The sequence below is a fragment of the Scyliorhinus torazame genome, chromosome 16 (assembly GCF_047496885.1).
Source record: "Scyliorhinus torazame isolate Kashiwa2021f chromosome 16, sScyTor2.1, whole genome shotgun sequence".
Classification (NCBI taxonomy): domain Eukaryota; kingdom Metazoa; phylum Chordata; class Chondrichthyes; order Carcharhiniformes; family Scyliorhinidae; genus Scyliorhinus; species Scyliorhinus torazame.
The window spans coordinates 170869481-170895477 of record NC_092722.1 but is presented as its reverse complement, the minus strand read 5'-3'; the positions used below and the strand labels follow the sequence as shown (position 1 = coordinate 170895477).

General features: G+C 47.2%; 1 protein-coding gene across 1 annotated transcript in view; it reads right to left on the bottom strand.

The window, feature by feature from the left end:
• Positions 1-25997, bottom strand: part of LOC140392452 (coiled-coil domain-containing protein 172-like) — a 138101-nt gene that overhangs the window by 46109 nt on the left and 65995 nt on the right. The window contains exon 4 of the mRNA XM_072477703.1: positions 14883-14984. Coding sequence (XP_072333804.1) covers positions 14883-14984 — 102 coding nt within the window. The remainder of the gene's footprint in view (positions 1-14882; positions 14985-25997) is intronic.

Sequence of the window (25997 nt, the reverse complement as noted above, 5' to 3'; positions counted from 1 at the left end):
ACTCATGTGCCACCACCACCTCAAGATCATGTATCTGTGGGCACACTTCCCAGGGAGCATGCATGACAGCTACATCCTGGGACACTTGGAGATCCACGATAACGGTTTGGCTCTTGGTAGATAAAGGGCACCCACTGAGGTCCTGGCTAATAATGCCGATGCAGACGCCAGAGACTGATGCAGAGACAGCTATAACAAGCCCCATGTTGCCACCCATGCTGTCATTAAGTGGTGCATTGGACTGATCAAAATGGGGCTCCAATGCCTGAACCACAGTGAACTGCAGTATACCCCCAAGAGGGTCTCCTGCTTTGTGGTAGTCTGCTGTGCCCTCCACAACCTGCCACAAAAGCAGGGCATCATGCTGTAGAAGGAGGAGGATAGTCATGCAAACTTATCTGAGGATGAGGAGGGGCAGTAGCAGGGGGTGCTGGAGGACGAGCTCAGGGAGGGCCTGCGGGAGCAGCTAGAGGAAGGACAGGCGGCGAGGATCTGGAATGCCCGGAGGGTCAGGGAAGCACTCAACTCTGCCCGTTTCTCATGGGATGAAGCTTTATCCATCAGGTCACCGCCCCCCCCCATAGCTCCTTCTAATCCCCCCCCCCCCCCCAACAACAAATTGTTCCCTCCCACCCTATCCCAATGCCAGACTTACAGCAGGTAAGGCAGATGAATGAACTTCGAGCACTTATTAGAATTTGGAACTATCATGTTGTGGATATCACAGAAACGTGGTTAAAGGAAGGGCAGGATTGGCAGTTGAACATTGGAAGCCCCCCAACTGCCAGCGAGAGACAGAGGAGCAGATAGTTAGATAGATTTTGGATCGGTGCAAAAATAACAGGATTGTTATGGTTGGAAATTTTAACTTCCCCTATGTTACATAAGAACATAAGAACTAGGAGCAGGAGTAGGCCATCTGGCCCCTCGAGCCTGCTCCACCATTCAATGAGATCATGGCTGATCTTTTGTGGACTCAGCTCCACTTTCCGGCCCGAACACCATAACCCTTAATCCCTTTATTCTTCAAAAAACTATCCCTTTATTCTTCAAAAAACTATCTATCTTTATCTTAAAAACATTCAATGAAGGAGCCTCCACTGCTTCACTGGGCAAGGAATTCCATAGATTCACAACCCTTTGGGTGAAGAAGTTCCTCCTAAACTCAGTCCTAAATCTACTTCCCCTTATTTTGAGGCTATGTCCCCTAGTTCTGCTTTCACCCGCCAGTGGAAACAACCTGCCCGCATCTATCCAATCTAGTCCCTTCATAATCTTATATGTTTCTATAAGATCCCCCCTCATCCTTCTAAATTCCAACGAGTACAGTCCCAGTCTACTCAACCTCTCCTCGTAATCCAACCCCTTGTTGACTGGGACTCACTCAGTGCTAGGGGTTTGGATGGGGCAGAGTTTGTGAGGTGTATCCAGGAAGGCTTCTTGATGCAATATGTAGATACTCAAACTAGGGAAGGGGCAGTACTGGATCTGGTATTGGGGAATGAGCCTGTACAGGTGGTTGAGGTTTCACTAGGGGAACATTTTGGGAGTAGTGACCACAAATCTGTAAAGGGTACTTTTGGGGATGAGGGTAACCCTCGCATTAAGGTGCTAAACTAGGGAAAGGCAAATTAAGATAACATTAGAATGGAATTGAAGAATTTGGATTGGGTGCGCCTGTTGGAGGGTAAATCAACATCAGACATGTGGGAGTCTTTCAAGTGACAGTTGATTAGGATTCAGGAAAGTCATGTTCCTGAGAGAACAAAGTATGAGTCTGGCAAGTTTAGGGAGCCCTGGTTAACGAGGGATGCTGTGAAACCTCGTCAAAAAGAAAAAGGAGGCTTTGTACAGCCTAGAAGGATGGGGACAGTCAAAACCCTTGAGGAGTATAAAGAAGGTAAGAAGGTACTTCAGCGGGAAATTAGGAGGGCTGGGAGGGGTCATGAAAAGCCCTTGGCAAGTAGGATTAAGGTGAAACTCAAATCTTTTAATTCATTTGTAAAAAGCAAGAGGATGGCTAGGGAAAGAATTGGGCCACTTAAGGACAGTGGGCGTTGAGTCCAAAGAAATGGGTGAGGTACTAAATTAGTACTTTGCATCAATGTTAACCAAAGAAAAGGACTTTGTGGAAGATGATTCTTGGGTAGGGTGTGTGGACAGTCTGGGTCATGTTTGTAATGATATGTAAAGTGCAGGGAGTGATGATATTCATGTATCGCAACACTACAAAGAACAAAGAAATGTACAGCACAGGAACAGGCCCTTCGGCCCTCCAAGCCCGTGCCGGCCATGCTGCCCGACTAAACGACAATCTTCTACACTTCCTGGGTCCATATCCCTCTATTCCCATCCTATTCATGCATTTGTCAAGATGCCCCTTAAATGTCACTATCGTCCCTGCTTCCACCACCTCCTCCAGTAGCGAGTTCCAGGCACCCACTACCCTCTTGTAAAAAAACTTGCCTCGTACATCTACTCTAAACCTTGCCCCTCTCACCTTAAACCTATACCCCCTAGTAATTGACCCCTCTACCCTGGGGAAAAGCCTCTGACTATCCACTCTGTCTATGCCCCTCATAATTTTGTAGACCTCTATCAGGTCGCCCCTCAACCTCCGTTGTTCCAGTGAGAACAAACCGAGTTTATTCAACCACTCCTCATAGCTAATGTCCTCCATACCAGGCAACATTCTGGTAAATCTCTTCTGCACCCTCTCTAAAGCCTCCACATCCTTCTGGTAGCGTGGCGACCAGAATTGAACACTATACTCCAAGTGTGGCCTAACTAAGGTTCTATACAGCTGCAACATGACTTGCCAATTCTTATACTCAATGCCCCAGCTAATGAAGGCAAGCATGCCGTATGCCTTCTTGACTACCTTCTCCACCTGTGTTGCCCCTTTCAGTGACCTGTGGACCTGTCCTCCTAGATCTCTCTTACTTTCAATACTCTTGAGGGTTCTACCATTCACTGTATATTCCCTACCTGCATTAGACCTTCCAAAATGCATTACCTCACATTTGTCCGGATTAAACTCCATCTGCCATCTCTCCGCCCAAGTCTCCAAACAATCTAAATCCTGTTGTATCCTCTGACAGTCCTCATCGCTATCCGCAATTCCACCAACCTTTGTGTCGTCTGCAAACTTACTAATCAGACCAGTTACATTTTCCTCCAAATCATTTATATATACTACAAACAGCAAAGGTCCCAGCTCTGATCCCTGCGGGTCACCACTGGTCACAGCCCTCCAATTAGAAAAGAATCCTTCCATTGCTACTCTCTGCCTTCTATGACCTAGCCAGTTCTGTATCCACCTTGCCAGCTCACCCCTGATCCCGTGTGACTTCACCTTTTGTACTAGTCTACCATGTTGGACCTTGTCAAAGGCCTTACTGAAGTCCAGATAGACAACATCCACTGCCCTACCTACATCAATCATCTTTGTGACCTCCTCGAAAAACTCTATCAAGTTACAAAGAAATGTACAGCACAGGAACAGGCCCTTCGGCCCTCCAAGCCCGTGCCGACCATACTGCCCGACTAAACTACAATCTTCTACACTTCCTGGGTCCGTATCCTTCTATTCCCATCCTATTCATATATTTGTCAAGATGCCCCTTAAATGTCCCTATCGTCCCTGCCTCCACTACCTCCTCCGGTAGTGAGTTCCAGGCACCCACTACCCTCTGCGTAAAAAACTTGCCTCGTACATCTACTCTAAACTTTGCCCCTCTCACCTTAAACCTATGCCCCCTAGTAATTGACCCCTCTACCCTGGGGAAAAGCCTCTGACTATCCACTCTGTCTATGCCCCTCATAATTTTGTATACCTCTATCAGGTCGCCCCTCAACCTCCTTCGTTCCAGTGAGAACAAACCGAGTTTATTCAATCGCTCCTCATAGCTTATGCCCTCCATACCAGGCAACATTCTGGTAAATCTCTTCTGCACCCTCTCTAAAGCCTCCACATCCTTCTGGTAGTGTGGCGACCAGAATTGAACACTATACTCCAAGTGTGGCCTAACTAAGGTTCTATACAGCTGCAACATGACTTGCCAATTCTTATACTCAATGCCCCGGCCAATGAAGGCAAGCATGCCGTATGCCTTCTTGACTACCTTCTCCACCTGTGTAGCCCCTTTCAGTGATCTGTGGACCTGTACTCCTAGATCTCTTTGACTTTCAATACTCTTGAGGGTTCTACCATTCACCGTATATTCCCTACCTGCATTAGCCCTTCCAAAATGCATTACCTCACATTTGTCCAGGTTAAACTCCATCTGCCATCTCTCCGCCCAAGTCTCCAGACAATCTAAATCCTGCTGTATCCTCAGACAGTCCTCATCGCTATCCGCAATTCCACCAACCTTTGTGTCGTCTGCAAACTTACTAATCAGACCAGTTACATTTTCCTCCAAATCATTTATATATACTACAAAGAGCAAAGGTCCCAGCACTGATCCCTGTGGAACACCACTGGTCACAGCCCTCCAATTAGAAAAGCATCCCTCCATTGCTACCCTCTGCCTTCTATGGCCTAGCCAGTTCTGTATCCACCTTGCCAGTTCACCCCTGATCCCGTGTGACTTCACCTTTTGTACTAGTCTACCATGAGGGACCTTGTCAAAGGCCTTACTGAAGTCCATATAGACAACATCTACTGCCCTACCTGCATCAATCATCTTAGTGACCTCCTCGAAAAACTCTATCAAGTTAGTGAGACACGACCTCCCCTTCACAAAACCGTGCTGCCTCTCACTAATACGTCCATTTGCTTCCAAATGGGAGTAGATCCTGTCTCGAAGAATTCTCTCCAGTAATTTCCCTACCACTGAAGTAAGGCTCACCGGCCTGTAGTTCCCGGGATTATCCCTGCCACCCTTCTTAAACAGAGGAACAACATTGGCTATTCTCCAGTCCTCCGGGACATCCCCTGAAGACAGCGAGGATCCAAAGATTTCTGTCAAGGCCTCAGCAATTTCCTCTCCAGCCTCCTTCAGTATTCTGGGGTAGATCCCATCCGGCCCTGGGGACTTATCTACCTTAATATTTTTTAAGACACCCAACACCTCGTCTTTTTGGATCACAATGTGACCCAGGCTATCTACAACCCCTTCTCCAGACTCAACATCTACCAATTCCTTCTCTTTGGTGAATACTGATGCAAAGTATTCATTTAGTACCTCGCCCATTTCCTCTGGCTCCACACATAGATTCCCTTGCCTATCCTTCAGTGGGCCAACCCTTTCCCTGGCTACCCTCTTGCTTTTTATGTACGTGTAAAAAGCCTTGGGATTTTCCTTAACCCTATTTGCCAATGACTTTTCATGACCCCTTCTAGCCCTCCTGACTCCTTGCTTAAGTTCCTTCCTACTTTCCTTATATGCCACACAGGCTTCGTCTGTTCCCAGCCTTTTAGCCCTGACAAATGCCTCCTTTTTCTTTTTGACGAGGCCTACAATATCATTCGTCATCCAAGGTTCCCGAAAATTGCCGTATTTATCTTTCTTCCTCACAGGAACATGCCTGTCCTGTATTCCTTTCAACTGACACTTGAAAGCCTCCCACATGTCAGATGTTGATTTGCCCTCAAACATCCGCCCCCAATCTATGTTCTTCAGGTCCCGCCTAATATTGTTATAATTAGCCTTCCCCCAATTTAGCACATTCATCCTCGGACCACTCTTATCCTTGTCCACCAGTACTTTAAAACTTACTGAATTGTGGTCACTGTTACCGAAATGCTCCCCTACTGAAACATCTACCACCTGGCCGGGCTCATTCCCCAATACCAGGTCCAGTACCGCCCCTTCCCTAGTTGGACTGTTTACATATTGTTTTAAGAAGCCCTCCTGGATGCTCCTTACAAACTCTGCCCCGTCTAAGCCCCTGGCACTAAGTGAGTCCCAGTCAATATTGGGGAAGTTGAAGTCTCCCATCACCACAACCCTGTTGTTTTTACTCTTTTCCAAAATCTGTCTACCTATCTGCTCCTCTATCTCCCGCTGAAGTTAGTGAGACACGATCTCCCCTTCACAAAACCATGCTGCCTCTCACTAATACGTCCATTTGCTTCCAAATGGGAGTAGATCCTGTCTCGAAGAATTCTCCAGTAATTTCCCTACCACTGAAGTAAGGCTCACCAGCTTGTAGTTCCATGGATTATCCTTGCTACCCTTTTTAAACAGAGGAACAACATTGGCTATCCTCCAGTCCTCCGGGACATCACCTGAAGACAGTGAGGATCCAAAGATTTCTGCCAAGGCCTCAGCAATTTTCTCTCCAGTCTCCTTCAGTATTCTGGGGTAGATCCCATCAGGCCCTGGGGACTTATCTACCTTAATATTTTTTAAGACGCCCAACACCTCGTCTTTTTGGATCTCAATGTGACCCAGGCTATCTACACACCCTTCTCCAGACTCAACATCTACCAATTCCTTCTCTTTGGTGAATACTGATGCAAAGTATTTAGTACCTCGCCCATTTCCTCTGGCTCCACATATAGATTCCCTGGCCTATCCTTCAGTGGGCCAACCCTTTCCCTGGCTACCCTCTTGCTTTTTATGTACGTGTAAAAAGCCTTGGGATTTTCCTTAACCCTATTTGCCAATGACTTTTCGTGACCCCTTCTAGCCCTCCTGACTCCTTGCTTAAGTTCCTTCCTACTTTCCTTATATTCCACACAGGCTTTGTCTGTTCCCAGCCTTTTAGCCCTGACAAATGCCTCCTTTTTCTTTTTGACGAGGCCGACAATATATCTCGTTATCCAAGGTTCCCGAAAATTGCCGTATTTATCCTTCTTCCTCACAGGAACATGCCGGTCCTGAATTCCTTTCAACTGACACTTGAAAGCCTCCCACATGTCAGATGTTGATTTGCCCTCAAACATCCGCCCCCAATCTAGGTTCTTCAGTTCCCGCCTAATATTGTTATAATTAGCCTTCCCCCAATTTAGAACATTCATCCTAGCACCACTCTTATCCTTGTCCACCAGCACTTTAAAGCTTACTGAATTGTGGTCATTGTTCCCGAAATGCTCCCCTACTGAAACTTCTACCACCTGACCGGGCTCATTCCCCAATACCAGGTCCAGTACCGCCCCTTCCCTAGTTGGACTATCTACATATTGTTTTAAGACGCCCTCCTGGATGCTCCTTACAAACTCTGCCCCGTCTAAGCCCCTGGCACTAAGTGAGTCCCAGTCAATATTTGGGAAGTTGAAGTCTCCCATCACTACAACCCTGTTGTTTTTACTCTTTTCCAAAATCTGTCTACCTATGCTCTTCTATCTCCCGCTGGCTGTTGGGAGGCCTGTAGTAAACCCCCAACATTGTGACTGCACCCTTCTTATTCCTGATCTCTACCCATATAGCCTCGCTGCCCTCTGAGGTGTCCTCCCGTAGTACAGCTGTGATATCCTCCCTCACCAGTAGCGCAACTCCGCCACCCCTTTTACATCCCCCTCTATCCCGCCTGAAACATCTAAATCCTGGAACGTTTAGCTGCCAATCCTGCCCTTCCCTCAACCAGGTCTCTGTAATGGCAACAACATCATAGTTCCAAGTACTAATCCAAGCTCTAAATTCATCTGCCTTACCCGTAATACTTCTTGCATTAAAACATATGCACTTCAGGCCACCAGACCCGCTGTGTTCAGCAACTTCTCCCTGTCTGTTCTGCCTCAGAGCCACACTGTCCCTATTCCCTAGTTCTCCCTCAATGCTCTCACCTTCAGACCTATTGCTCCCGTGCCCAACCCCCTGCCATACTAGTTTAAACCCTCCCGTGTGACACTAGCAAACTTCGCGGCCAGGATATTTATGCCTCTCCAGTTTAGATGCAACCCGTCCTTATATAGGTCACACCTGCCCCGGAAGAGCTCCCAGTGGTCCAGATAACGTAAACCTCCCTCCTACACCAGCTGTTTAGCCACATGTTTAGCTGCTCTATCTTCCTGCTCTATCTTCCTATTTCTAGCCTCACTGGCACGTGGCACAGGGAGTAATCCCGAGATTACAACCCTAGAGGTCCGGTCTTTTAACTTGCTGCCTAGCTCCCTGAAATCCTGCTGCAGGACCTCATGCCCCTTCCTGCCTATGTCGTTAGTACCAATATGTACAACGACCTCTGCCTGTTTGCCCTCCCCCTTCAGGATGCCCTCTACCCGTTCGGAGACATCCTGGACCCTGGCACCAGGGAGGCAACATACCATCCAGGAGTCTCTTTCACGTCCACAGAAGCGCCTATCTGTGCCCCTGACTATAGAGTCCCCTATTACTATTGCTCTTCTGCGCTTTGACCCTCCCTTCTGAACATCAGAGTCAGCCGTGGTGCCACTGCTCTGGCTGCTGCTGTTTTCCCCTGATAGGCTATCCCCCCCGACAGTATCCAAAGGGGTATACCTGTTCGAGAGGGGGACAACCACAGGGGATTCCTGCACTGACTGCCTGCCCTTTCTGGTGGTCACCCATTTCTCTGCCTGCACCTTGGGTGTGACCACATTTATATAACTGCGATCTATGACGCTTTCCGCCACCTGCATGCTCCTAAGTGCATCCAATTGCTGCTCCAACTGAACCATGCGGTCTGTGAGGAGCTCCAGTTGGGTGCACTTTCTGCAGATTAATTAGTAAATTAAAATTAAAGGTTAAAATTTTTTTTTTTTTAAGTTACTGTTAACTATCTGTTTCCTCGCACTAGATTTCTACTATAAATATGAAAGCTAAATATAGTCCTCTCCGATCTCTGGCTTAGATACCCCTCTAAATTATAATTAAGTGATGATGTTTAATTAGTTACCAGTGCTTAATTTTTTTAATTTACTGTAGATTCCCAACCAGCCACTCAGGTCACAGCTTTTCTGTGATGTCACTTCAGTTCCCCCCCCCCCCCCCCCCCCCACACACACAATTTGAAAAAGGTATAAAAGTAAAAATGAGTAAAAATCACTTACTTACCTTCTTACCTTCTGAGGGTCTCAGATGTTCTCCGGTTCTCTCCCTGACAGAGACTGCTCCTCCTCCTCCGAACGGCTCCCAAAACTAGGCCGCGATCTTTTTCAATCTCCGCTCCGACTCGCAGCTCCCGCACTCTTTGAATCTCTGCTCCGACTCGCAGCTCCCGCGCTTTTTAAATCTCCACTCCGACTCGCAGGTCCCGCGCTTTTTAAATCTCCACTCCGACTCGCAGCTCCTGCTCTTTTTAAATCTCCGCTCCGATTCACAGCTCCTGCTCTTTTTAAATCTCCCCTCTGACTCGCAGCTCCTGCGCTTTTTAAATCTCCGCTCCGACTCGCAGCTCCCGCGCTTTTTAACTCTCCGCTCCGACTCGCAGCTCCCGCCCTTTTTAAATCTCCGCTCCGACTCGCAGCTCCCACGTTTTTAAATCTCCGCTCCGACTCGCAGCTCCTGCTCCTTTTAAATCTCCGCTCCGACTCGCAGCTCCTGCTCTTTTTAAATCTCCGCTCCGACTCGCAGCTCCTGCGCTTTTTAAATGGCACTAGATGGCACTACAGCCTATATATATATATATATATAATCTTGTGCCTCCCAGAGATCTGGAAGAGAGAAGGAGAGAGACGGTGAGAGAAGGTTGAGATAGAGTATTAGTTGTATTAGAGCGATACTTTACATTTCTGTAGCATACATTTAATACTGTTCTCTTCTTAGCTGTTACTTAGTAAAATGTGCGAATCATTTAAAGTAGTGTAAATAAACTAGCTTTGTTTCAAATATATAGCTTGATGTTCTTTGTCAGCATTACGACTTAAACCATCTTGAAGGACTTCACAAGGAACATCACAAGGTACCAGGTGTGCTTATTAAAGTAATTTAGCTAGAATTAGTCAGAATCTAAAAACAAATGTGCTCAGACTTCAATTACAAGACTGTTTGCAAGCCTGTTGCATCTGCCCATCCAGACAAGTCGAGGTCTCATGGAGAAACTGCAGACTCTGAAACAGTTCTGGACTTCTGGTAATATTGATGCTAGTTGGAAAACTACAGAAGAAGGCCAGTCTGCGCAATTGAAAAATCAACTAGTTCCGGAAGATGTCCATTTTGCACATGTGCAGTTGAAGAATCAACGCGTTCTGGAAGTCGAACCTTTTGTGCATGTGTATGGCGTCATGACGTGCATGCATTGTGGCCACACACACCCAAGAAAAAAAGCCCAGCAGTTGGGAAAAAATGTGAGAAATGCAGCAGATTAAACCATTTTGACTTGCAATTCAGTGCATTGAGGAAATCTCGACGAAGTCCTGTAAAAAACGTATACAGCAAAAGCAGGATAATTCAGTGAGTAAACCTAGCACTGTAGAAGATGAATTAGATTTGGAAGATGTATTTGGGTTGGATGATTTTTGAGTTGGTAATACAATTGAAAAAATGAATAGAATTTCACTAAAGATTGATGGAACCAATAAATTGATGGAATTGCATACTGGTACGACATCGGATAGCAGTCGTCTGACATATGGTGCTGCTGAGACCATTGAAGGCTGATGGACAATTCCAGTGATGCTAAATGCCACATTAATAAACTACAAGCTTGTCAAAGGAACGAGTGCCAATCTCCTCAGCCTCTCCGATTTGGACCACCTGAGAGTTCAACCGATAGTTTTTGATCAAACAAAATGGCTGATCGCCTACAGTGAGAATGCAATTGAAATGCTAGGGGTATGTGACTGTCGTGGAAATCATAATAAAGACAAATTCCTCGCGGTTCGATTTAAGGACATTTATTTACACAAATATACTTGTGGAGAGAGAGTGTTTCAGCTGCAAAGCCAAGGCACTGCACTCTGAGTTATGCAGTCAAAAACCATTATATTTATAGTGTGAAATAAACAACTGTGAAGAGATAAAGCTTGGGAACATACGCAAGAGGAGATATGAATGTTTTGCCTTTGGTTTAAAAACAATTCGAGTACGCATTTTGTTGTCCTTCGGAAGAACAACTTATTATCATCATAATGCAGAGTACAAAATACTAAGCAGTATTCAGTTTACATTACTTGACCGACTTATTTTCGGTCAAAAGCAGTGTTGAAATATAGTCAATATTCCCAGCATGCTTCTAAATTGGTAACTCATTAACTTCCCTTCCACAGTGACTTAGAAGCATGGGTGCACAATCAAAGTCACATTGTGCAATTCACCATTGTGGACACAAAGCGAGAGTCCATATTGGGAGCAACAGCATGCAAAGCCCTGAACCTCGTTGAGCGACTGTACGTTCCAGACAGCATGAAGACAGAGCATCAAAGAACAAAGAAAAGTACAGCACAGGAACAGGCCCATCGGCCCTCCAAGCCTGTGCTGACGATGCTGCCCGTCTAAACTAAAATCTTCTACACTTTCTGGGTCCATATCCCTCTATTCCCATCCTATTCATGTATTTGTCAAGACGCCCCTTAAATGTCACTATCGCCCCTGCTTCCACCACCCCCTCCGGCAGTGAGTTCCAGGCACCCACTACCCTCTGTGTAAAAAAGGTGCCTCGTACATCTCCTCTAAACCTTGCCCCTCGCACCTTAAACCTATGCCCCCTAGTAATTGACCCCAAGTGTGGCCTAAGTAAGCTTCTATACAGCTGCAACATGACTTGCCAATTCTTACACTCAATGTCCCGGCCAATGAAGGCAAGCATGCCATATGCCTTCTTGACTACCTTCTCCACCTGTGTTGCCCCTTTCTGTGACCTGTGGACCTGTACACCTAGATCTCTCTGACTTTCAATACTCTTGAGGGTCTACCATTCACTGTTTATTCCCTACCTGCATTAGACCTTCCAAAATGCATTATCTCACATTTGTCCGGATTAAACTCCATCTGCCATCTCTCCGCCCAAGTCTCCAAACGATTACATCATTGTAACTGGCCACGAGATACAATGCCGTAGTCATCCGATGAGAACAGTGGTGAAACAAATGATGAGCGAGAAGAGAAAGACTATGAAGGTCTATCCAGTTTGAGAGCACATAATTGTGAATAGCCAACAAGAAAATGAAGGCATCTTGGAGACGTTGACTACAGATGAGAAGCACAAAGAGCTCAAAGATATGTCCGATAATCCAAACGGAACTGATATCAAAAAACTCAAAGATGAATCCGATAAGTCAAAAGGAACTGATCTTGAGAACACAAAGAGTAACTACAGAATAACAGAACTTACATAAAGGCACAACTTTGAAACCAAAGAACAACTAACCAACGCATTGCAATTCAATGACATCAAAGTGTTTGGACTTGCAGTTCACACTTGACAAAAAATACAGTATGGAAAGCAATTCAGATGGCAACCGAGCAAGGGACTGCAGGACATTGTGTGAAGAACATCTACCATTTGTGATAGCACAGTCAGATATGTGTGTAGACCATACCAAGTTCAGGTATGATGGTGCTAATGCCAGGAAGAAACAAAGAAAAAAGAAAACATCATTCTGACAGTCTAGAATGGTTGGTCTTTGCTAAAAAACCATAAAGCAATCCGATTCTTCTGACAAAAGGTGACAAGATATCAATGCCACAAGCACAAGAATAAGACGACAGATGTGCAAAACACACACCGAGATTGCGAAGATCAACCAGAATCCGAAAGAAACCTGAAAGACTTAAACTTTAACAAATTTTGACTCACTTGTTAACTTTTTAGTATATATATCAATGTACTGTGTAATGCCATTGCTGACATTTTACTGTTTGTTACTGTACAAACATCTTCAAAGAAAGGGGGATGTAATGATATGTGTGGTGTAGGGAGTGGAAGGTAATGATATGTATAGTGTAGGGAGTGTAAAGGGTTAACAAGATGATCTTCATGTATCTCAACACTAGATGGCACCATAGAGTAGTTACAGTGAGAAAGCCGGTGAGAGAAGGTTCAGATAGGGTGTTAATTGCATTAGAGAGGTATTATAGATGTCTGCAGCATAGATTTAATATTGTTCTTTTCTTAGCTATTACTTAGTAAAGTGTGCAAATTATTTAAAGTAGGGAAGCAAGAGAGGAAATTGCTGAGGCCTTAACTATCATCTTTGTATCCTAATTGGCTACAGGTGAGATCCCAAAGGACTTGAGAATAGCTAATATGGTACCACTGTTTAAGAAAGATAGCAGGGATAATCCAGGAAACTGTAGGCTGGTGAGCCTCCTATCGGTATTAGGTAAATTATTGGAGAGAACTCTCAGTGACAGTATTTATACCCACTTGGAAATAAACGCACTCATTAGCGATAGACAGCATGGTTTTGTGAAGGGGAGGTCGTGCCTCACTAACTTGATCAAGCTTTTTGAAGAGGTGACAAAGGTGATTGATGAGGGGAAGGTGGCAGATGTTGTTTACATGGACTTCAGTAAAGCCTTTGATAAGGTGCCTCATGGCAGACTGGTACAAAAGATGAAGTCACATGGAATCAGAGGTGAGGTGGCAAGATGATATAGAACTGGCTCAGTCACAAAAGGCAAAGGGTAGCAGTAAAAGAGTGTTTTTCTGAATAGAAGATTGTAACTAGTGGTGTTCCAAAGGGATCTGTGCTGGCATACATCTGTATATATCTGTTTGTAGTATGCATAAACGATTTGGAGGAAAATGTAACTGGCCTGATTAGTAAGTTCACAGATGACACCAAGGTTGGTGGAGTGGCAGATATGTTGAGGATTGTCGGAGGATACAGCAGGACATAGGTTGGAGCCTTGGGCAGAGAAATGGCAAATGGAGTTTAATCCAGACAAATGTGACATAATGCATTTTGGTAGGTTTAACATAGAGGGGAAATATACCGCAAATGGCAAAACTCTTTGGAATATAGAAAGTCAGAGAGATCCAGGTGTGCAGGCCAAGAGATCTTTGAAGGTGCCAACACAAGTGGACAAGGTAGTCAAGAAAGCACACGGAATGCTTGCTTTCATTGGACGGGACATCGAGTATAAAAACTGGCAAGTTGTACTACAGTTAAGGCCGCACTTGGAATATTGCGCACAATTCTGGTTGCCACACTATCAGAAGGATGTGAAGGCTTTGGTCAGAGTGCAGAGGAGGGTTCCTGCACGGCTGGAACCATGAGTGAACTGCGCAGACGTGAACTTGGCCCTTTGGGGGCGGAGCATCATGGGAGGGCGTTCAGGTGACGTCTTGAGGCCATCCCAATGGTGTGCAGCACACGCCGTGATGACGCCGTTTCAGAGGAGGCGGAGCAAGCGTAACCTGCGTAAAACAGGCACTGCCCCCGATCCGATCACAAAAATGGATTCTCTGCCCGTTCGCCGATTACGAAATTGGCGCCGGGGAACGGAGAATCTCGCCCATAGTCTCCCAAACGGAGAATTCCGCTCAGTATGTTTCAAACCTTCCTTTCTCCGAAACCCTATTATTTCACTAAATGTGAGCAATACTTTGGGAGGGTTAATAATAAATCATAGTGAGTTAAGATTATAACTTCTGAACAGATATTTTAAGCATTTTCATCATACCACTGTGGCACAGTGGTTAGCACTGCTGCCTCACAGCACCAGAGACCCAGGTTCAATTTCTGGCCTTGGGTCACTATCTGTGTGGAGATTTTACGTTCTCTCGTGTCTGCGTGGGTTTCGACTGAGTACTCCAGATTCCTCCCACAGTCCAAAGATGTATGGGTTAGGTGGATTGGCCATGCTAAATTGCCCCTTAGTGTCCAGAGATGTGCATGTTAGGCTACGGAGTTATGGGGATAGAGCAGGTGGACATGGGTAGAAGGGCCAGTGCGGCTAGATGGGCCGAATGGCCTTCTTCTGCACTGTAGGGAGTCTGTTAAAAAAACAATGCTAGTTAGAAATTGTGCTTCACCAATAATAAATGAGATAGCTATGAAAACAGAAAATAATTAATAGCTATATTACCTTGAAATTTGTCCCTGAGTTGCAGAACTTCTTCTTTTAACTCACTTTTCTGTTTTTGGAGAGCATTCAAATGAACATTTTTTTGTTCAAGGCATTTCATATCTGGAAGAACATAATAAAATACATTACATTTAGCATTTTTATTTTAACAGTTATTAATCTTGAATTTTATTTTTAAGTCTATGTGTTTCAGCAAATTTTATTTTGATTCTTTTAATGGATTAAAAATTTCAAGATATCAAGCTTGTAAAGTGACCTCACTGAGACAAAAGCCACTGATCTAGAAATTCTGTGATGTGGAGATGCCGGCGTTGGATTGGGGTGGGCACAGTAAGACGTCTTGCAACACCAGGTGAAAGTCCAACAGGGGAGAATCTCTAGCTTTCGGAGCACAGCTCCTTCATCAGGTGAGTGAAGAGGTGGGTTCCACAACCACATATATAGACAAAGTCAATGATGCAAGACGATACTTTGAATGCAAGTATGTGTCGGTAATTAAGTCTTTACAGATCTAGACGGAGTGACTGGAGAGAGGGATAATCACAGGTTAAAGAGGTGTGAATTGTCTCAAGCCAGGACAGTTGGTAATATTTTGCAAGCTCAGGCCAGATGGTGGAGGGTGAATGTAATGAGACATGAATCCAAGGTCTCAGTTGAGGCCCTACTCCTGCATGTGGAACTTGGCTTTCTGCTCGGCGATTCTGCTTTGTCGTGCGTCCTGAAGGCCACCTTGAAGAACGCTTACCCGAAGATCAGAGGCTGAATGCCCTTGATTGCTGAAGTTTTCCCCAACAGGAAGGGAACATTCCTGCCTGGCGATTGTTGTACGATGTCCTTACAACCATTGTCGCAGCATCTGCATGGTCTCACCGATGTACCACACCTCGGGACATCCTTTCCTGCAGCGTATGAGGTAGACAACATTGGCCGAGGCACACTGGTATGTACTGTGTGCCTGGTGGGTGGTGTTCTTACGTGTAATAGTGGTACTCATGTCGATGATCTGGCACGTCTTGCAGAGGTTAGTGTCATAGTTGCTGTTCTCCTGAAGGCTGGGTAGTTTGCTGCAAACAATGGTCTGTTTGAGGTTGCGAGGTTGTTTGAATATCACTAGTGGGGACGACCTTGGCAAGAAGTTTGTCTTCATCGATGGCCTGTTGAAGGCTGCAAAGAAGATGTTGTAGTTTCTCCGCTTCGGGGAAGTACTGGACGACGAAGGGTACTCTGTTGGTTGTGTCCTGTGTTTGTCGTCTGAGGTGATCGGTGCGTTTCTTTGCTGTGGTGCATTGGAACTGTTGATCGATGCGACGAGCGCCATATCCCGTTGTTACGAGGACGCCTTTCAGCATCTGTAGATGTCTGTTTCTCCTCATCTGAGCAGATCCTGTGTATATGGAGGGCTTGTCCATAGGGGATGGCCGCACCGCAGATCTGCTGTTCCGGTTCACTGGTTGCCTCATTGTGTTCGCTGTCAGCCCCTTGGGGTCTGTGGAAGAACTCCCGGAGCCTCATTCGCCTGATGAATTCCTCCGTGTCTGCTGCGTGACTGATGTGGTCCATTTTGGTGGTGGTGCAGAAATTGAGCCCTCTGCTGAGGACTTCGATTTCGTCCGGTTGAAGAGTGTAGTCTGACAAGTTGAGAATGGATTTCTCTGTATTATTTTCTACTGTGGTACCGGGGAGGCTTGGTTGCTGTTGGTGGTGATGCCGAGCTTCTCAAGCTTCCTGATCTTGGTCTGCATAAAGGTGGCGTAGTACCGTTGTCTTGTCTGTTTGTCGGTGTCCTGCAGCTGGTCTGCTGCGTCCTGAGCGCAAGCTGAAAATATGGACTCTACCTTAGTTTCCAGGTTACAGCGTCTGCTGCAGAGCTGGTGTATGAGGTGGTTGAGGAGTGCGAGAAAGGTGCGACAGCAGAGTCTGTGTTGTAGGTCGACTTGAGTCTCAACTGGTCTCACTGGAGCAGCAAGATGAAATAGGAATATCTTTAATGGAAACATTTCTGATGTTATTTTGGGGGTAATTGGCGGCTATTTCGCGATGGCTGCGTTGGCAAGATCACAGCCCCTATTTAGCAGCACAGCCAAAAATGAGCCCACACGAACTTCTCAGCATTATTGGCTGTCTCATTCTCTGATTTGCACCTCAGCGTCTCGCCGCTAACAAGGAGAAGCTGCTTTTAACACTCCCTCACCACTCACTCCCAGTTAACACACAAGCATGGCAGCGCGCAGACCTGCTCCTCGCTTTGGGAATGACAACCTGGTCAGGCTTCTCAACACTGTGGATGCGAGACAGGTAATCCTGTTCCCCTGAGGGGGTCGGAGGACCAGCAGTAGGATCACCAATACTGCCTGGGAGGCAGTGGCAGTGGCTGTCGGTGGGGGCACCATGACCAGCATCCAATGTCAGAAGGAGACCAATGTTCTCTACCGAGATGCAAAGGTAAGTTACCTCCTGGCATAAGTTTCGCTTGCCATCCCTAAAATACCCAACCCCCCTGACAAATCACTGGCTGATATTTCACACCCTCCCCACATCCGATCTTCGTGCTTGTTCCTCAGCAACCCCTGGCACCTACCAGCACAACCACTTCATGCCCACTTGTGGTGCCAACACATGCCACGTGCTATAGACACCCCTTATCCATGAAGCATGTGACTAACAATGCCCTCTCTTGGTCCCCACAGAAGATAGTCCCTAATAAGCGGGAAAGGGCCAAGGTGGTGGGGGGGGGGGGGGGGGGGGGGGGGCGGGGCAGGAACATCCGTGTGTCAGCAGTTGGAGGTCTGCTCGATCCCAGGACTCTGCTGAGTCCCAGTCAGATGCGAGCTCCTGGACAAAGTTATCCTGAAGCTAATGCAGGTGCTAAGATACGACCGTGAGATTCAGGAGGGGATGTCAGTGATATTCCAGTGAGTGCATAGCTGATTGAAGGAGTTCCAAAGGCTACGAGTGAAGGCGATGATGCCAATAATGCGTGGCACCGACACTGCTAGTGTGGCGGCATGAGTGGAAAGACTGGAGCACGAGGTCAGTGTCTTGAGTGGTGGTTTCCAAAGCATAGCTGTCTGTGATAACCATGGCTGAGGGCCTCGATATTATGTCCCAGTCACGGAGGGGCATGTCCCATATGAAGGTGGACATTGCCAAGGCACTGCAGAGCGTGGCCAAGTCATGGAAGAACATCACTGAGGGTATAATCACCATGGTGCACAAAATGGGGAGGTGCCAGTACTGGCAGAGCCAGATGACACAGAGGCCTCTGGAGCTCACTACATCCCATGGAGACCCCCAGGGCCATATGGGGGTAGGTGGAAGTGCTGGAGGCCAACCTGGGTCCTCCCACCAAGGAGGTGATGGTCGCCAGTTCTTCTGATAACCCCCCCCCCCCCGCCCCCCCGGACACGGCACATATCAAGGGCAGTGATGTGTTAAGTAAGTTGGTTCAACGTTGACTGCAACTGGATGCAGTGAAACTAGAAACAGGCTTCTGACACAGGAGATGGCCCAACGCTGTTTTATTGAACTTCCTGGTTGCTGTACATAGTCTGCTGTGAGTTGACACTCTATCAATCTAACTGATAACCTCCTACTGGCTTGACCAGACTAACTCTCTACTTCATAGTGATAGTGCTCACTGGCTTGTGCACTCTTACTATCTCAGTAGCTGTGTCCTGTAGAGAGAGGGAGAGTCTTAATGCCCTGTGCGCTTTATAGTGGTGGTGTCCTGCCTGGTGATTGGTTGTTATGTATCGCGTGTGTTCATTGGTTATCCTGTGTGTCAATCACTGCCTGTGTGTCAATCACTGCATATTGACCCACTTACAGTGCCGACACAGGCCCATCACCCTGGGGTGGTTATACATACACCGAAACATACATAGAAAATCAAAGCAGGAGTAAGACCATAAGACATAGGAGCAGAATTCGGCCATTCAGCCCTTTGAGCCTACCATTCATTATGATCATGGCTGATCTTCAAATTCAGGACCCTGATCCTGCCTTCCCCCCCATGTCCCTTGATCCTTTAAAACCCAACAGCTATATCTAATTCCTTCTTGAAATAAAATAACGTTTTGGCCTAAACTACTTTCCGTGCTAGTGAATTCCACAGATTCACCACTCTCTGGGTGAAGAAATTTCTCAACTCAGTCCTAAAAGTTTTATCCCTTATCCTCAAACTATGACCCCCCTCTTATCCTCAAACGATAACCCCGTGTTCTGGACTCCCCCACCATTGGGTAAATTCTTTCTGAATCTAACCTGTCTAATCATGTTAGAATGTTAGAGGTTTCTATAAGATCCCCTCTCACTTTTCTAAACTCCAATGAATATAATCCTAACCGACTGAGTGTCTCCTCTAAAAGAGCGCCGCTATCCTGGGAATCAGGCTGGTAAACCTTTGCTGCGTTCCCTCCATAGCAACAACATCCTTCCTCAGAGAAGGACACCAAAACTGCACACAATACTCCAGGCATGGCCCCCTCATCAATGCCCTCCTCTTGCTATGAATGACAACATAGCATTTGCATTCTTTATTGCCTGCTGTACCTGCATGCTAATTTTCAGTGACTGATGCGTGAGGACAGCAAGGTCTCGCTGAATAGCTCCCCCTCTCAATTTATACCCATTCGAATAATAATGCACCGGGAGGCCCTTTACACAGATGACCTATTCTATATTACATAATGAAGCTGCTGAGCATTTTTGGCTCTTTTCTGGGTAGAAGTTGGGACAAGAGTTAATGTTTCCCGGTCAATGCCCCGAGGAGGAGGGCCCAACTGGGGATGTTACCTTTTCGCCATTATTATCTTTTATTATCTGGGGTCTGGGGCCCACAACTGAGCCTCACTTCATAAATAAAATTACATTAATCTGGTTGGCAGTATTAAAACAGACTTGTAGAGGTGGGACAACCTCCCTCTACCCTTGGCGGGTAGGATTCAGACTATTAAAATGACTTCTTTTTAAATGATTTTATTGGGATTTTTCAATTTTACAGAATGGTAAGAAGGTGTTATCGTGCAGGGTGCAGAGGTTGCTGCGTGAGTGCTTGCTGAAAAGGGGAGTGAATAACAGGTAAGCTCTTTCTTTCTTTTTCTTTTTTTATCTAGAGGGGATGGCAGGGAAGGTGGTGCAATGTTCCTCCTGCAGAATGTTTGAGGTGAGGGACGCCGACAGTGTCCCTGCTGATTTCATCTGTGGGAAGTGCACCCATCTCCAGCTCCTCAGAAACCGAGTTAGGAAACTGGAGCTGGAGCTGGATGAACTTCGGATCATTCGGGAGGCAGAGGTGGTCAAAGATAGAAGCTTCAGGGATGTAGTTACTCCGAAGAATAAAGATAGATGGGTGACGGTGAGAGGGGCTGGGAGGAAGCAGTCAGTACAGGGATCCCCTGTGGTCGTTCCCCTTAGTAACAAGTATACCGCTTTGGATACTGTTGAGGGGGACGACTTACCAGGGGTAAGCCGTGGGTGCAGGTCTCTGGCACAGAGTCTGTTCCTGTTGCTCAGAAGTGAAGTGGGGAGAGGAGTAGAGCATTAGTCATTGGAGACTCCATAGTTAGGGGGATAGATAGGAGATTCTGTGGGAACAAGAGAGACTCACGGTTGGTGTGTTGCCTCCCAGGTGCCAGGGTGCGTGATGTCTCGGATCGTGTTTTCGGGATCCTTAAGGGGGTGGGCGAGCAGCCCCAAGTCGTGGTCCACATAGGTACCAACGACATTGGTAGGAAAAGGGATAGGGATGTAAGGAATTCAGGGAGCTAGGGTGGAAACTTAGATCAAGGACAAAAAGAGTTATTATCTCTGGGTTGTTACCCATGCCACGTGATAGCGAGACGAGGAATAAGGAAAGAGAGAAGTTGAACACGTGGCGACAGGGATATTGCAGGAGGGAGGGTTTCAGATTTCTGGATAATTGGGGCTCATTCTGAGGTCGGTGGGACCTCTACAAACGGGATGGTCTACACCTGGACCAGAGGGGTACCAATATCCTGGGGGGGAAATTTGCTCATGTTCTTCGGGAGGGTTTAAACTAGTTCAGCAGGGGCTTGGAACCTGAATTGTAGCTCCAGTATACAGGAGATTGAGAGTGGTGAGGTCATGTCATAAGTAAGGTTTCAAAGTTGCAGGAGTGTACCGGCAGGCAGGAAGGTGGTTTAAAGTGTGTCTTCTTCAATGCCAGGAGCATCCGGAATAAGGTGGGTGAACTTGCGGCATGGGTTGGTACCTGGGACTTCGATGTTGTGGCCATTTCGGAGACATGGATAGAGCAGAGACAGGAATGGTTGTTGCAGGTGCCGGGGTTTAGATATTTCAGTAAGCTCAGGGAAGATGGTAAAAGAGGGGGGGGGGGGGGGGGTGGCGGCATTGTTAGTCAAGGACAGTATTACGGTGGCAGAAAGGATGTTTGATGAGGACTCGTCTACTGAGGTAGTATGGGCTGAGGTTAGAAACAGGAAAGGAGAGGTCACCCTGTTAGGGGTTTTCTATAGACCTCCGAAAAGTTCCAGAGATGTAGAGGAAAGGATTGCAAAGATGATTCTTGATAGGAGCGAAAGCAACAGGGTAGTTGTTATGGGGTACTTTAACTTCTTAAATTTTGACTTGAAACGCTACAGTTAGTGTACTTTAGATGGGTCCGTTTTTGTCCAATGTGTTCAGGAGGGTTTCCTGACACAGTATGTAGATAGGCCAACGAGAGCCTCGGCCCCGTTCCCAATATGTTCCAATACCCCGAAGTATGCTACTTTCAGAAACGGCTCCACCCTCACCCCCACAATCTTGGACCTCGAAGAAGGCTGTTCAAACCCTACAAGTCTGGGGCAAGCCCAGAACATGTAGGCGTGGTTGGCCAAGCCTGCCTGGCACCATTCACATTTATCCCCCACCTCTGGCAAGAACCTGTTCATTCGGGTTCTGGTTAAGTGCGCTCTGTGCACCAATTTAAACTCAGTATGAGGCTTAGCCTTGCGCAGGAAGAGGTGGAGTTGACCCTGCTCAGTGCTTCGTTCCAGTCCCCAACCCACTTCCATCCCCAGTTGGTCCTCCCATTTTCATCTGGTTTCATCCAGTGGTAGTCTTGCCCTATCCAGTAACCGCCCATAGGTGTTCCCACAGTCCCCCCCTCCCCCTCATTGTCCGTGTTTATGAGTTCCTCCAATACTGTGTCTCTCGTGCCATGGGGTATCTTGCCGTCTCTTTGATTTGGAGGTGTCTGAGTTCCTGTCCTGTCCAGGTCTTCCATCAGTTCGCCCTAGATCGCTAGTCTGTCCCTTATGTAGAAGCCCCTGTCCCTGTGCCCCCCCCCCCCCAACACCCTGGCCAGGCGCTCCCTTCCATGCCAAGAGGTGCACCCCGGCCCCCCCCTTACTGTCTGTCTTCCCGTGCTAGCTAGCCCCGCTAGTGCTGTGGCTCCCCTCCCGGGGATGATCTAGCCCCTAGCTTATGCCCGCTGACTGTCTGCTTTCTCTGCCTGTACCCTCACCTGCATTTCTCTGTCCTCGCTTTCTCCTGTGACCCGGTCTTTTTGATCAGAACGAGGCAGTATAGTCCTGAGCAAATATGGTAACCGTTCAATAAGTCTCTGTTTCTTTAGCGATCTTCCTCCGATCCACCTTCATCGCTATCTTGCCTGCCTCTTGTCCAGACAGTTGGCCTGCACAAAATTGTTTGCCTCCGCCGGGGTCTTGAAGTAGGGCTCTTTGCTCTGGTATGTGACCCAGAGCATGGCTGGGAATAGCATGCCAAATTGCACTCCATTTTTGTATAGCGCTGACTTTGCCTGTTTGAACTCGGCCCTTCGTTTCAGCAGATCTGTCCCAATGTCCTGGTCAGTATGGATTCTGTGTCCTTCCCATGTGCCCACCGCAGGATCCTCTCCCAGTCCTGATATCGGTGCAGCTTTGCGATGACCGCTCTTGGCTTCTCCCCCGCCTTTGGCTTCGGTCTGAGCGACCTGTGTGCTCTGGGGGGTTGGGGAAGCTGTCTCTCCTGACTAAGTTGCCCAGCATTTGGGCGATGTAGCCTGTCGGATCTCTACCCTCTATGCCTTTTGACAGGCCCACAATCCGAACATTCTGTGTCGGGACCTGTTCTCCTGGTTCTCGACTTTCCCCTTTCAACTCCCATGGACGGCCACCATCCTTTTGACTTCTGGACAACCCTGTCGCTCTGGTCCATCAAGGCTCTCTCCAGGTCGTGGATCGTTCCCTCCTGCATCTCCACTTTCTTCCCCAACCCGTCGATTGTTTTTATAAGGTAACCATCACCTCCGTCACTATCACCTTGACTGCCACCTGGATTTCAATTCTGATCGCCTCTTTCATGGTGGCAGCTCCTTCTTGAGGAAGGTCTTCCATCCGTGGTGAGGGGAGAGGTTGATGTTCGGGTTGATGGTCTCCCTCTCTCTTGGCTGGCCAGGGCCCCCTCCCCTTGTGGGTCCATTGGTTCGTCCTCTTGCTGTTTCTGGCCCTTTCCGCCACTTCTGCCGTCCCTTCGACCCCCTCGAGCTCCCATTTGCTGGCATTTCTTTTTGCGGTCGTTTTCTTTCCTCTGAGGTCCAGGCTTTCAATTGTTCAGGCAAAATTCGCCTAAAAGTGCCTATTTGATTCTGGTCGGGGTGAGAGCCACCTGATGTGCATCCGCTCAGCATGTCACCGTCACCGGAAGTCTTAATAACTTTTATTTCTCTTTCAGTAATTCCCCATTTTTCTCTTCAAATCCTTTTTGTTCAGGCCAACAAATTGATGTCCACCTTTATTTTGGCGGGAAGATCCTAGAAGCTTCGGGGTTTTATTCCAAAGAAACAGACAGTTGAGGAGACGGGCCATCCCCAAATTTTTGTTTTACTATTAAGCAGCCAATATTTAGAAGATATTGTTGTGGTTTAGCGATCCGGGTTCCATATGGGGACAAATGGAAGTGAACTCCTGCACTACTTCTAGTCTTTGTGCAATAGTCACTACACCATTGCCTTTTTCCCTGGATAGATTTTCTTCGAATCCAATGGTGGTCTCCACCCTGAGAATTTATAGTTTCATAGAATTTACAGTGCAGAAGGAGGCCATTCGGCCTATCGAGTCTGCACCGGCTCTTGGAAAGAGAACCCTACCTAAGGTCCACACCTCCACCCTATCCCCATAACCCAGTAACCCAACCCAACCCAACACTAAGGGCAATTTTGGACACTATGGGCAATTTAGCATGGCCAATCCACCTAACCCGCACATCTTTGGACTGTGGGAGGAAACCGGAGCACCCGGAGGAAACCCACGCACACACGGGGAGGATGTGCAGACTCCGCACAGACAGTGACCCAAGCCGGAATCAAACCTGGGACCCTGGAGCTGTGAAGCATTTGTGCTATCCACAATGCTACCGTGCTGCCCAGTTAGAAGCAGTTTAGAAAACATTTTAAGCTCCTTTCATTGTCTTCGCTAGCCCCCATTTGCAATAACCACCTTTTCCGACCAACTGTTTCTGTGGACGCAAACGAGAATCCAGGTTGGTATGTTGCCTCCCTGGTGCAAGGGTCAAGGATGTCTCGGAGCGGCTGCAGGGCATTCTGGAGGGGGAGGGTGAACAGCCAGCTGTCGTGGTGCATATAGGCACCAACGATATAGGTAAAAAACGGGATGAGGTCCGACAAGCTGAATTTAGGGAGTTAGGAGTTAAACTAAAAAGTAGGACCTCAAAGGTAGTAATCTCAGGATTGCTACCAGTGCCACGTGATAGTCAGAGTAGGAATGACAGGATAGCTAGGATGAATACGTGGCTTGAGAGATGGTGCAAGAGGGAGGGTTTCAAATTCCTGGGACATTGGGACCGGTTCTGGGGGAGGTGGGACCTGTACAAATCGGACGGTCTGCATCTGGGTGGGACCGGAACCAATGTTCTCGGGGGTGTGTTTGCTAGTGCAGTTGGGGAGGGTTTAAACTAATGTGGCAGGGGGATGGGAACCGATGTAGGAAGTCAGTGGGGACAGAAACAAAAGGCAGGAAGGGAGAGTGTGTAAAGCATGACAAGAGAAAGCAGGGCAGAGAGCAAGGAAGGTCTACATTAAACTGCATTTATTTCAATGCAAGGGGCCTGACGGGCAAAGCGGATGAACTCGGGGCATGGACGGGCACATGGGACTGGGATATTATAGCTATGGCTGAAACATGGCTAAGGGAGGGGCAGGACTGGCAGCTCAATGTTCCGGGGTACAGATGCTATAGAAAGGATAGAACAGGAGGTAAGAGAGGAGGGGGAGTGGCGTTTTTGATTAGGGAGAACATCACGGCAGTACTTAGAGGGGATATATCCGAGGGTTCGCCCACTGAGTCTATATGGGTGGAACTGAAAAATAAGAAGGGAGAGATCACCTTGGTAGGACTGTACTACAGGCCCCCAAATAGTCAGTGGGAAATTGAAGAGCAAATATGTAAGGAGATTACAGATAGCTGCAAGAATAATAGGGTGGTAGTAGTAGGGGACTTTAACTTTCCCAACATTGACTGGGACAGCCATAGCATTAGGGGCTTGGATGGAGGGAAATTTGTTGAGTGCATTCAGGAGGAATTTCTCATTCAGTATGTGGATGGACCGACTAGAGAGGGGGCAAAACTTGACCTCGTCTTGGGAAATAAGGAAGGGCAAGTGACAGAAGTGCTAGTGAGGGATCACTTTGGGATAAGTGACCATAACTCCATTAGTTTTAAGATAGCTATGGAGAATGATAGGTCTGGCCCAAGAGTTAAAATTCTTAATTGGGGCAAGGCCAATTTTGATGGTATCAGACAGGAACTTGCAGAGGTAGATTGGGGGAGACTGTTGGCAGGCAAAGGGACGGCTGGTAAATGGGAGGCTTTTAAAAATGTGTTAACCAGGGTGCAGGGTAAGCACATTCCCTTTAGAGTGAAAGGCAAGGCTGGTAGAGAAAGGGAACCCTGGATGACTCGAGATATTAAGACTCTGATCAAAAAGAAGAAGGAGGCATATGACGTACATAAGCAACTGGGATCAAGTGGATCCCTTGAAGAGTATAGAGATTGTCGAAATAGAGTTAAGAGGGAAATCAGGAGGGCAAAAAGGGGACATGAAATTGCTTTGGCAAATAATGCAAGGGAG